At 47.3% G+C, this 13,115-nt stretch overlaps 1 protein-coding gene across 1 annotated transcript; it reads left to right on the top strand.

The window, feature by feature from the left end:
• The first annotated feature begins 508 nt into the window (after nucleotides 1-508).
• On the top strand, nucleotides 509-12,795 carry SLC25A53 (solute carrier family 25 member 53). Its single transcript, XM_089663689.1, has 2 exons — nucleotides 509-567; nucleotides 7,596-12,795. The coding sequence occupies exon 2, from the start codon at nucleotides 7,807-7,809 to the stop codon at nucleotides 8,665-8,667; it is 861 nt and encodes a 286-aa protein (XP_089519815.1). The 5' UTR covers nucleotides 509-567; nucleotides 7,596-7,806; the 3' UTR covers nucleotides 8,668-12,795.
• Nucleotides 12,796-13,115: the final 320 nt, after the last annotated feature.

The following is a 13,115-nucleotide window of genomic DNA, read 5'->3' as shown; positions in this document are numbered from 1 at the left end:
TGTTGTTATTATTATAATATAAACCGTATATAATTATTATATACTATATTATTGATATAATAATATTACAATAGAAATATTACAGATCGAAATACAGAGCTATAGATAAATATTATCGATAGATATAATTATATACAGTGTATGCAATATATATTTATTATTAATATTAACATATAACTATCATAGATTGATATATAATTGGAGATAAACATAAACATGTGAATTCAAACTAGCATACGTGTAAAACATAAACATGTCTGCTAATCTGGATTGTAATCTAACGGATCTTTCTGAACAGAAGCAGCGAATAAATCATAATTCAAGTCGTTGTGTGATTTGCCATTTTTTGTGTGATTTGATGGGTGCAGGTGGTTTGATGCTGTAACAGGGCTGCCTATGTAGGGATGCAGAGCTTCGCACCTCGCATCGGAACAAAAGGATTCAGCAAAGGAAATGATGCTGCGAGTCTCCTCCAATCAGATCAAGCCCCAGGGAGGGGCGGCCTGAGAGCTGTTTGTGAAGCTGCTGTGGTTGCAAGGCAGGTCAGAGGATGCTGGTGCTGGAGAGGTAACTATCCATTTTTATTGCGAAGTTACGTGATAAAATGACATGTTTGAGATTTCCGTATCATAGTTGCTGCTTCCTATTTATACCTTCTGGGGGGATCGGGGAGGAATAGATTTTTTCCCATGCTGGAGCACATTGGATCACGCTTTATAGGGGATTTTTTGCCTTCCCCTTGATCATTTATGGATATGGGATACTGCATATCAAATGCAATTATTTTATTTACTTTTTTTCTATGGGTTGAACTAGATGGACTTTTTTTTTTTAACTTTGTACCTATGTATCCTTTATTTCGAAACTCTCAAAGATGCATCTGGATACTTGTGACCTCCCTGCTATCAAGCACAGCTGGTGTTAAAAGCATAGTTCACCTTTAAAAAAAAAATAAATAAAATGTAATAATATATGTGAATTTACTTTTTTTGCATAGAAGTCTGAGGGCATTGCAACTGCGATCAGTGGTCGCCGGTCACCAGTGTAATGCACAGGCACCTGAATTGATCGCATTGATTGAAGTGCCGACCTTCTGTTACAGGCAGGGGCGGACTGACCATTTGGAAACTCGGGCACTGCCTGAGGGCCCGGGGTCAGTAGGGGGCCCCATGAGATGCCCCTACTACCTTTTTCATAGGCTTTTTTGAGTTTGGGCAAGGACACGGGGGCCCCATGATCCCCTATTGCCCGGGGGCCCCATGAGTTGTCAGTCCACCACTGGTTATGGGGTTGGAGGAAGTAAACAATGGTCTACAAGTGCAGTGACCAGGGCTGCTTTTAGAAACCACAGGGCCCTATACAACCAACCTAACAGGGCCCCACAAAAAAAGAAACAGTTTTCTATGCTTAAGTTTTGAATGAACACAGTGAGTGATTGGTACCTATCACTCATTGTGTTCATTCAGGAATGGAAGGGGCTGGTACAGGGCTGCTGTTAGAAACAACAGGGCCCCATACAGCCAACTTGCCAGGGCCCCCCTCCCCAAAAAAAACTATGCTCCAGGTAGGAATTAATACAGTGAGTGATGGGTACTGATCACTCATTGTGTTCATTCAGGAAAAGCAGGGGCTGGTAAATGTGACACTGCTACATATGGTACTCTCCATCCTGAAAGATCCTATTGTGTGCTTGTAGCTGTTGGTGGGAAGGAGAGGAGGGAAGCTGGAAGCACTGCAGCAATGGGGGGGCCTGGGCAGCAGGGGGAAATGTATGATGCACAGGGAGGGTGATGGGTGTGGTGGGGGGGGGGGCAAATACTTGAACCGATCCCTGTATGGCTCTCTCTGCAGCAGCTGAAAGCCAGTCAGGGAGAGAAATAATTGCCCCCCTGCTGTTCTGATTACCTTCCCTGCCCACATGTGATTCACGCAGCTGCCTGGGCCCCCTTACTGGCCAGGGCCCCATACAGGAGGACTGGTGGCACCCCCTTATCCACGGCCCTGGCAGTGACGGCACCCATGCAATTGTTGAGTGGCGGATGGGACTAGTAGCCTTCCCATTCGCAGATCCATGTGAATAGATGAAGCGGCTGTGTTTGAGGATGGGGATTGGGAAATGCAATGCATGTTTCATGTTACACACCATAGGGCGTGCATTAAGGCGTGCACGCCAAAGCTCAAATACATATGTGTGTGTGTGTATGTATATGTCAGTGGGGCAGAGGTTGGTGTCAGTAGAGCAGTGGATGGTGTCACTATGGCAGTGGAATTTGTCAGTAGAGCAGTGGATGGTGTCACTATGGCAGTGGACTTTGTCAGCAGAGCAGTGGATGGTGTCACTATGGCAGTGGAATTTGTCAGTAGAGCAGTGGATGGTGTCACTATGGCAGTGGACTTTGTCAGTAGAGCAGTGGATGGTGTCACTATGGCAGTGGACTTTGTCAGTAGAGCAGAGGATGGGGTCACTATGGCAGTGGAATTTGTCCGTAGGGCAGTGGATGGTGTCACTATGGCAGTGGAATTTGTCAGTAGAGCAGTGGATGGTGTCACTATGGCAGTGGACTTTGTCAGTAGAGCAGAGGATGGTGTCACTATGGCAGTGGACTTCGTCAGTAGAGCAGAGGACGGGGTCAGTAGAGCAGTGGATGGTGTCACTATGGCAGTGGAATTTGTCAGTAGAGCAGTGGATGGTGTCACTATGGCAGTGGACTTGGTCAGTAGAGCAGTGGATGGTGTCACTATGGCAGTGGACTTTGTCAGCAGAGCAGTGGATGGTGTCACTATGGCAGTGGAATTTGTCAGTAGAGCAGTGGATGGTGTCACTATGGCAGTGGACTTTGTCAGTAGAGCAGAGGATGGTGTCACTATGGCAGTGGACTTCGTCAGTAGAGCAGAGGACGGGGTCAGTAGAGCAGTGGATGGTGTCACTATGGCAGTGGAATTTGTCAGTAGAGCAGTGGATGGTGTCACTATGGCAGTGGACTTGGTCAGTAGAGCAGTGGATGGTGTCACTATGGCAGTGGACTTTGTCAGTAGAGCAGAGGACGGGGTCAGTAGAGCAGTGGATGGTGTCACTATGGCAGTGGACTTTCAGTAGAGCAGAGGATGGGGTCAGTAGAGCAGAGGATGGGGTCAGTGGAGCAGTGGATGGTGTCACTATGGCAGTGGACTTTGTCAGTAGAGCAGAGGATGGTGTCACTATGGCAGTGGAATTTGTCAGTAGAGCAGTGGATGGGGTCACTATGGCAGTGGAATTTGTCAGTAGAGCAGAGGATGGTGTCACTATGGCAGTGGACTTTGTCAGTAGAGCAGAGGATGGTGTCACTATGGCAGTGGACTTTGTCAGTAGAGCAGTGGATGGTGTCACTATGGCAGTGGACTTGGTCAGTAGAGCAGTGGATGGTGTCACTATGGCAGTGGAATTTGTCAGTAGAGCAGAGGATGGTGTCAGTAGAGTAGTGGATGGTGTCAGTGGAGCAGTGGATGGTGTCACTATGGCAGTGGACTTTGTCAGTAGAGCAGTGGATGGGGTCAGTAGAACAGTGGATGGGGTCAGTAGAGCAGTGGATGGTGTCGAACGACCTATAAGCAAGGTGTCAGGAAGAGGTGTGGGCGGAGTGTCCTTATTTCTGCCTGATCAGTAGAGTTGGATCTAACCCGTAGCGATGTGCTACTTAATGTTTGTATACTGCTACTTTAAATAGAGGTGAACTCTTACTAAATGACATTTAGCCCACTAAAGCACTGTGTATCATAAGCAATTTCAATATGCTTTTTAATAAAAATCATTTTCACCTTTTTTTTTTTCCATTTGTTACATTTCAGTGATGCTGATCTACTGCAGCCTCCTTGCTGCCACTTCCTGTCTATGTTGCACTCCAGTGATGCATGGCATTTCTCAGGGCGGGTTTCCTGATGGTAGCGACAGACCATACCTGTGTGATGTGTGCTGAAACAGCCGCTTGTAGTCTCCATTGGAAGCCTGCGTGACAGGGTGACAACGCAGGAGCACAATTGGGTGACAGGGACAAAGCATTGTCCACCCTATGACAGGAAGTGCCTGAACAAGGACCATTCATGGCAGGATCACCAGGGCCAAATTATTTTAATGAAAGCTGCAAAACTAAAACGCATGAAAACTATTTTTTTTTAAATTGTATCAAATTGTATGTAAAACTCAACAAAAAAAAATAGTTTTGCCACCTTTTGGTCTGTTAAAGCGTTACTAAACCCCGGACCCTGCATTCACTATATCCGGTCTCCCCGGACCCTGCATTCACTATATCCGGTCTCCCCGGACCCTGCATTCACTATATCCGGTCTCCCCGGACCCTGCATTCACTATATCTGGTCTCCCCGGACCCCGCATTCACTATATCCGCTCACCCCGCATTCACTATATCCGCTCACCCCGCATTCACTATATCCGGTCTCCCCGGACCCCGCATTCACTATATCTGGTCTCCCCGGACCCTGCATTCACTATATCCGCTCTCCCCGGACCCCGCATTCACTATATCCGCTCTCCCCGGACCCCGCATTCACTATATCCGCTCACTTCGCATTCACTATATCCGCTCACCCTGCATTCACTATATCCGGTCTCCCCGGACCCTGCATTCACTATATCCGCTCTCCCCGGACCCTGCATTCACTATATCTGGTCTCCCCGGACCCTGCATTCTCTATATCCGCTCTCACACAGTACACAGAACATGGAAATGCAATTATTTTAGTAAATATAAACTGCTAAATTCCTTTTCTCATCAGCAGTATATAGTAGATTTGTGACTTCTATCAGTGTCCAGCAGAGCACTGGTTAAAGCTTGTAGGAGGAGTTTTCATCCTCCCCCGGGAAGGCTGCATTACCCCTGATCCTCTGTGTAGACAGCGCTGATTGGCCCGGTGGTGATCACATGCACCCTCCTGAGGAAAAAACAACAACTCTTTAGCAATACAAACCAAACTGAGCATGTGCAGTGTGCCCCCAAGGCTCTGTTCTATCAGATGAGTCAGGGACAGTAGAAGAAGGGGAGGATCACAGAAGACAGTATAAAAACAGCCATTTTACACAATGCAGAGGATTACCCCTTAGGTTCCATAGTGAGTATAACCAGCATGCTTTACTGCATCTACAGACTGATTGTACTGTTGGGGGTTTAGTAACACTTTAAATATATCATTAACAGTATTTTGGTATATCTGTTTAATAAGTTCAAAACAAAATATCTGTTGATCCTGCCATATTTGATTTTATCTCCTGTCTTCATCTGCTGAACTGTCATTTGCTAAAATTGTTACCAGCTCCCTCTGTGAACTACACCTGTATGTTATGGAGAGGAGAGGGGGAGGTGCTTTGTAGACCTAAGACAATTCCTCTTCTAGGGTGACAATGCTGCTCATTCTTCCCACTGACCACCAATGTAAGGGACATTCTTCCCACTGACCACCAATGTAAGGGACATTCTTCCCACTGACCACCAATGTAAGGGGCATTCTTCCCACTGACCACCAATGTAAGGGACATTCTTCCCACTGACCTCCAATGTAAGGGACATTCTTCCCACTGACCACCAATGTAAGGTGCATTCTTCCCACTGACCACCAATGTAAGGGACATTCTTCCCACTGACCACCAATGTAAGGGACATTCTTCTCACTGACCACCAATGTAAGGGACATTCTTCCCACTGACCACCAATGTAAGGGACATTCTTCCCACTGACCACCAATGTAAGGGGCATTCTTCCCACTGACCACCAATGTAAGGAGCATTCTTCCCACTGACCACCAATGTAAGGGACATTCTTCCCACTGACCACCAATGTAAGGGACATTCTTCCCACTGACCACCAATGTAAGGAGCATTCTTCCCACTGACCACCAATGTAAGGGACATTCTTCCCACTGACCACCAATGTAAGGGACATTCTTCCCACTGACCACCAATGTAAGGGACATTCTTCCCACTGACCACCAATGTAAGGGACATTCTTCCCACTGACCACCAATGTAAGGAGCATTCTTCCCACTGACCACCAATGTAAGGGACATTCTTCCCACTGATCACCTATGTAAGGGACATTCTTCCCACTGATCACCAATGTAAGGGACATTCTTCCCACTGACCCCCAATGTAAGGGGCATTCTTCCCACTGACCACCAATGTAAGGGGCATTCTTCCCACTGACCACCAATTTAAGGGACATTCTATCCACTGATCACCAATGTAAGGAGCATTCTTCCCACTGACCACCAATTTAAGGGACATTCTTCCCACTGACCCCCAATGTAAGGGACATTCTTCCCACTGACCCCCAATGTAAGGGACATTCTTCCCACTGACCTGCAATGTAAGGGACATTCTTCCCACTGACCTCCAATGCATCATTGTTGTCAGTGGGAGGGATAGTGCCCCATCATTGGTATTAGTGGGAGGAATAGTGCCCCATCATTGGTGTCAGTGGGAGGAATAGTGCCCCATCATTGGTATCAGTGGGAGGAATAGTGTCCCATCATTGGTGTCAGTGGGAGGAATAGTGCCCCATCATTGGTGTCAGTGGGAGGAATAGTGTCCCATCATTGGTGTCAGTGGGAGGAATAGTGTCCCATCATTGGTATCAGTGGGAGGAATAGTGCCCCATCATTGGTGTCAGTGGGAGGAATAGTGCCCCATCATTGGTGTCAGTGGGAGGAATAGTGCCCCATCATTGGTGTCAGTGGGAGGAATAGTGCCCCATCATTGGTGTCAGTGGGAGGAATAGTGTCCCATCATTGGTGTCAGTGGGAGGAATAGTGTCCCATCATTGGTGTCAGTAGGAGGAATAGTGTCCCATCATTGGTGTCAGTGGGAGGAATAGTGCCCCATCATTGGTGTCAGTGGGAGGAATAGTGCCCCATCATTGGTATCAGTGGGAGGAATAGTGCCCCATCATTGGTGTCAGTGGGAGGAATAGTGCCCCATCATTGGTGTCAGTGGGAGGAATAGTGCCCCATCATTGGTGTCAGTGGGAGGAATAGTGCTCCATCATTGGTGTCAGTGGGAGGAATAGTGCCCCATCATTGGTGTCAGTGGGAGGAATAGTGCCCCATCATTGGTGTCAGTGGGAGGAATAGTGCCCCATCATTGGTATCAGTGGGAGAAATAGTGCCCCATCATTGGTATCAGTGGGAGGAATAGTGCCCCATCATTGGTATCAGTGGGACTGAACAATGTCCTATTTTTGGTATTAGAGAAATAGGGTCCCATCAGGGGCGGACTGACAACTCATGGGGCCCCCGGGCAATAGGAGATCATGGGGCCCTTGTGTCCTTGCCCAAACTCAAAAAAGCCTATGAAAAAGGTACCAGGGGCATCTCATGGGGCCCCCTACTGACCCCGGGCCCTCCAAATGGTCAGTCCCCTCCTGGGTCCCATCATTCGTGTCAGTGGAAGGACTAGTGCCCCATCGTTGGTGTCAGTGGGAGGAATAGTGCCTCAAGGGCCAGATAAAGGGAAGCAAAGGGCCACATCTGGCTTCCGGGTCACAGTTTGGAGACCAGTGTTCTAGACAAAAAAACACTAATATGTACACTTTTCTACTTTTTTTTTATAGTGGCCATCATTGAAACTGGAAGACTGTTTTAAGCAACAAATACCTCTAAATTATCTTCTGGTGTTGTGATTGGACACCTCGCCATCAAAAACCATTCCAAGCTGGACCATGACTTTTTTTAGCAATAAATATTGACAGAAGGCAAATCTGTTGCCAGCTTTGAACATTAAGGCCAAACCTGTTTTGGTAATTGTCTGGAATTCCAAAGACAATGGAAAACAGAACTGCCTCGAGATGGAGTTGCTGGAGGCACAGTGGCTATTTAGTTGGGGCCTCCTCCACATTCTTGTCTACAGTTCTCACTTTTCCAATTTACAAGACAATTTTCCGCCAGCAGCTCCACACCTCAACCATCCGGGTGGCTGTCATCCAGCTGAAGAGAGAAGGTATGAAACACCTATTCCGAGGTCTGGCACCCCCACTCATGGCAAAGACTCTCCAAGGCACTCTGCTCTTTGGCACCCAAGGAAGTCTCCAAAAGTTTCTCTTAGGGGTTAACATACCAGGAGCCATGATTCCGGCACTTTCTGGTTGCCTATCTGGGGCCATCGAAGCTGCCCTCCTTGTGCCATTCGAAAGGATGCAGAATATTTTGCAGGATGGGCGCAATACTGCTCGTTTTCCCAGCACTGCGTCAGTCTTGCAAGAGTTCCAAACTTATAAGAATGACCAAAAGTTCTTGTGTGGAATTTACAGAGGTTTCTCAATAATACTTGTCAGGAACGCCCTGGGTAGTGCCATTTTTCTTTCTTGTAAAGAGCCAATAAGAGACTTGCTAAGCCTTCAAGGACTTCCAAGTTGGGCACCTTCTCTGGGATCTGGATCTTTCATTGGTGCTTTTACCTCTCTGGTGCTTTATCCGTTGAGTGTTTTAGTTGCGAATATGCAGGCGGAGGTGGGAAAAGGTCTTCCTGGTGTAAGAGAAGTAGTGAAGACAGTGTGGGAAAAGTGTGGCGGGAGGGTTTCATTGTTGTACCGTGGGGCATCTCTCATTATTGTACGGTCTTGTGTTACTTGGGGTGTCACCAATTCCATTCATGATACACTAATTAGACAGCATAGCCTCAAATAAAAAACTATGACCATAAATGAGTGTAGACCGTAGAGAAACTTAATGGTGCTGATACAATCTAGAAATAAAAGGAAGTCAACCCTCCAGCAAAAGTAATGAAGGGAGCAGCGTCCTAAAGCGGTTCCAGTGATTCCGGTATGGTAGAAGAACGGACTCCGCTCAAAACCAACCTGGGAGTCAGATATTTGAGATGGCCTCAGCCGCCGCTCCATCCATGCCTGCTGATGTGTTTCTCAAAGGCCTCTGTGACCAAGCCCTGGTGGATGAAACGCATGGCCGGAGTGGCGGCTGAAGCCATCTCACACATCTGACTCCCTGGGTCGGCCTTGAATGGTGTCCGTCACTCTACCATACCGGAATCGCTATGACCATAAATGAGCCATACAAAACCTCAGATGAAATTGAAGGACCTATGGTTTCCTACGTTGAATACTGGACAACTGGGCCAAAAGTCAGAAATGTTTTAAAATATGTTACTGCTTAATGAAGTCGAACTCCATGCAAAGCAAAAATTGCACTAATACAAAAGAAATGCCTTCTTTCCTTTGGTTCATTGTCAAACAGATCCTTTTGGAAATGCTCCTAAAATGTTTCTATGAGCAATTTCCACTTTAGATGACCACTTTTCTTAACCAGTATTGTATCAACCCACCAGTAGTTCAGCCTGCCTGTAGGGCATGGAGTGGGTCGTATCATCTGGTCAATAATTCCTCATCCATCCATTCAAAGAGATGTAACATAAGGGGCTTCAGAGGAACCTGCACCTGGCCATACTGAGGAAATAGGCTGGTGTTGTAGACCTCAATGGCTTGTTTTCTGCCGAATGAGACATTAAAAAAGAGCTTGAAGATAATGGAGAATATGAAGCCTTGTGTGCCTAATCCTGAAGGCTAGCTTTAAAGTGTCTCAAACACCTTTTTTTTTTTGTTTTAGATAGAGTAGGGATTGGTTGGAACATCTGCTGGGTTTTTAATACTGTTCATTATCCAACAGTGAAAGAATTCCCCCTTACGTTGCTCAACAGTGAAACTAGGCCCCCCCCGTACAATGGTCACTAATGGCAGGAGAGCCACATTTACATTGAGGGTCACTGGAAGAAGGGCCTCTTGTGGTCATTGGGAGAGGTCTCCACCAGTCAAACAAGCGCCCGCTTTCACTGGCCACCAGTGAAAGAAAGCCTCTTTGACAATGGTCACTAGTGAAAGAAAGCTCTTCTGGAAATGGTCACCAGCGGAAGAAGGGCCCCACGTACATTGATGATCAGTGGAAGAAGGGCCTCTTACATTTGTGGTCTGTGGAAGAAGACTCCACTTACATCATCCACCAGACAAACAAGGCCCCTTACATTGGCCACCAGTGGAGTCCTTCTAACAATGGAAACCAGTGAAAGAAAGCCCCTCTGACAATGGTCACCAGTGAAAGAAAGCCCCTTGGACAATGGTCACCAGTGAAAGAAAGCCCCTCTGACAATGGTCACCAGTAAAAGAAAGACCCTCTAACAATGGACACCAGTGAAAGAAAGACCCTCTGATAATGGTCATTAGTTGATGATCAGTGGTCTGTGGAAGAAGGCTCCTTGTTCGTGGTCCACCAGTGAAAGAATGCCCCTCTTACAATGGACACCAGTGGGAGGAAGGCCCCATTTACATTGGTGATCAGTGGAAGCAAGGCTATTTACATTTATAGTCTGTGGAAGAAGGGTCCCCTTACATTGGCCACCAGTGAAAGAAGGCTCCACCTTACATTGGTGGTCGGTGGAAGAAGGCTCCACCTTACATAGGTGGTCGGTGGAAGAAGGCTCCCCTTACATTGTCCACCACTGAAAGAAGGCCCCCTTTACAATGGTCACCAGTGGGAAGAAGGCCCCATTTACATTGGTGATCAGTGGAAGAAAGGCTATTTACATTTTTAGTCTGTGGAAGAAGGCTCCGCCTTACATTGGTGGTTGGTGGAAGAAGGCTCCCCTTACATTGTCCACCACTGAAAGAAGGCCCCCCTTTATAATGGTCACCAGTGGGAGATAGGCCCCACATACATTGGTGGTCAGTGGAAGAAGGGCACCTTACCTTGGTCACCAGTGAAAGAAGGCCCTCTTACAATGGTCACCAGTGGGAGGAGGGCCTCACATTGGTGATCTGTAGAAGAATGCCTTCCCTCTCAATGGTCACCAGTGGGAGATAGGCCCCACTTACATTGGTGGTCAGTGGAAGAAGGGCACCTTCATTGGCCACCAGTGAAAGAAAGCCCTCTTACAATGGTCACGAGGAGGACCTCACATTGGTGGTCTGTAGAAGAATGCCTCCCCTCTCAATGGTCACCAGTGGGAGATAGGCCCCACATACATTGGTGGTTAGTGTAAGAAGGGAACCTTACATTGGCCACCAGTAAAAGAAGGCCCTCTTACAATGGTCACCAGTGGGAGGAGGGCCTCACATTGGTGATCTGTAGAAGAATGCCTCCCCTCACAATGGTCACCAGTGGGAGATAAGCCTCACATAAATTGGTGGTTAGTGGAAGAAGGACACCTTACATTGGCCACTAGTGAAAGAAGGCCCTCTTACAATGGTCACCAGTGGGAGGAGGGCCTCACATTGGTGATCTGTAGAAGAATGCCTTCCCTCTCAATGGTCACCAGTGGGAGATAGGCCCACATACATTGGTGGTTAGTGTAAGAAGGGCACCTTACATTGGCCACCAGTAAAAGAAGGCCCTCTTACAATGGTCACCAGTGGGAGGAGGCCCTCACAATGGTGATCTGTAGAAGAATGCCTTCCCTCTCAATGGTCACCAGTGGGAGATAGGCCCCACATACATTGGTGGTTAGTGGAAGAAGGACACTTTACATCGGTCACCAGTGAGAGAAGGCCCTCTTACAATGGTCACCAGTGGGAGGAGGGCCTCACATTGGTGGTCTGTAGAAGAATGCCTCCCCTCTCAATGGTCACCAGTGGGAGATAGGCCCCACATACATTGGTGGTTAGTGTAAGAAGGGCACCTTACATTGGCCACCAGTAAAAGAAGGCCCTCTTACAATGGTCACCAGTGGGAGATAGGCCCCACATACATTGATGGTCACTGGAAGAAAGCTCCACTTACATTGTCCACCAGTAAAAAAAAAAGGCCCCTCCTACCATGGTCACCAGTGGGAGGAGATCCTCACTGATGTTGGTGGTCTAAAAGAAATGTGCCCGTTTACACTGGGGGGGTCAGTGGGAAAAATGCCCCCCCCTCTCCCTCCCCTTATACATAGCTAAAAAGATCATTTTAAATGTAAACGCCACAATTTTGTGTATATTTATTTCAAAATAATATAAGAAATTAAAGAGAAAAAATAAAATGTACTGTGAATGCTATTAAAAATAACTTCAAATATATCTTAAAAAATATTTTTGTTACAATTTCCCGCACATCGTAGATCAGCCTGAACCCGGGAGGAACGTTTCCTATCTCGCATGCTCCATATTAAAATATCGGCAGCCACTGCTGAACTTTATTCCTGAAAATGCTAGTTGCCTGGCTGTCATACTGATATAATGACCAGGGGCGGACTGACCATTTGGAAACTCGGGCACTGTCCAAGGGCCCGGGGTCAGTAGGGGGCCCCATGAGATGCCCCTGGTACCTTTTTCATAGGCTTTTTTGAGTTTGGGCAAGGACACAGGGGCCCCATGATACCCTATTGCCCGGGGGCCCCATGAGTTGTCAGTCCGCCCCTGCCCACTCGCATTCCTGCTTGTAGGACTGCCCACTCATGTCAGTGGGCTGAGAAACGTGGAAAAGAAGTTCTCAACCCTTTTCCCAAAACGCGTCTCGCCGAACCGCACTGATCGATCTCGCGCGCAAAAATGTGCGAATTTGCAGATACGTGAGGGCGCCATCAACCCCTTTTGTTAAAGTGCGGTGCTCTTTGCATTTCGGGAAAGTGCGCCGTTGCGCGCCGCCAGGCGAGAACCTAGCCGAATATTCCGTTATCGATCTTTATGGCGAGAAAAAATACCGAGGGACTGCGGGAATGTTTTCGTGTTTTATATGCAATGCGTCTTCGAAAAGTCACGTAGTCACGCTGAGCCGATATACTTTTTGTTTTGTTGTTTTTATATTTGTATTAAACTTCCGATGAATTCTGGAGAGCGGATTGTTGTTCATTTTTATGTTTCTGGTTCTCATTTTTATATTCTAAAGGGGGGGGGCAGTAAAAATCAAAAGAAATTCATCAAAATGCATGTCAGCTGTTTGCACTCAGCTGTGCATACGCACCGTATTGATGGGCGCTGTTGTGCGATTTCAACACATATTGCGAAGCGCTAGTTCATGGATTTGGAGTGCGCATACCCCCCGCAGATTTGCGCTGATTCTTGACGGCGTATGCCCCCCACCCATGTGAATGAGCCTTGGTTTAGGGCCTCATTCACACGGGGTGAATCAATGCGTACCCTATGCAGGGCCCC

The sequence above is a fragment of the Staurois parvus genome, unplaced genomic scaffold, assembly GCF_062004578.1.
Source record: "Staurois parvus isolate SC_StPar_1 unplaced genomic scaffold, SC_StPar_1.0 ptg001748l, whole genome shotgun sequence".
NCBI lineage: Eukaryota > Metazoa > Chordata > Amphibia > Anura > Ranidae > Staurois > Staurois parvus.
Note: the sequence above shows the minus strand (reverse complement) of the source record. Positions and strands in the feature narration are given on the sequence as shown.

Coding starts and splice junctions, on each gene's coding strand:
- SLC25A53 (XM_089663689.1), top strand. CDS start 7,807: ATGGAAAACAGAACTGCCTCGAGATGGAGTTGCTGGAGGCACAGTGGC.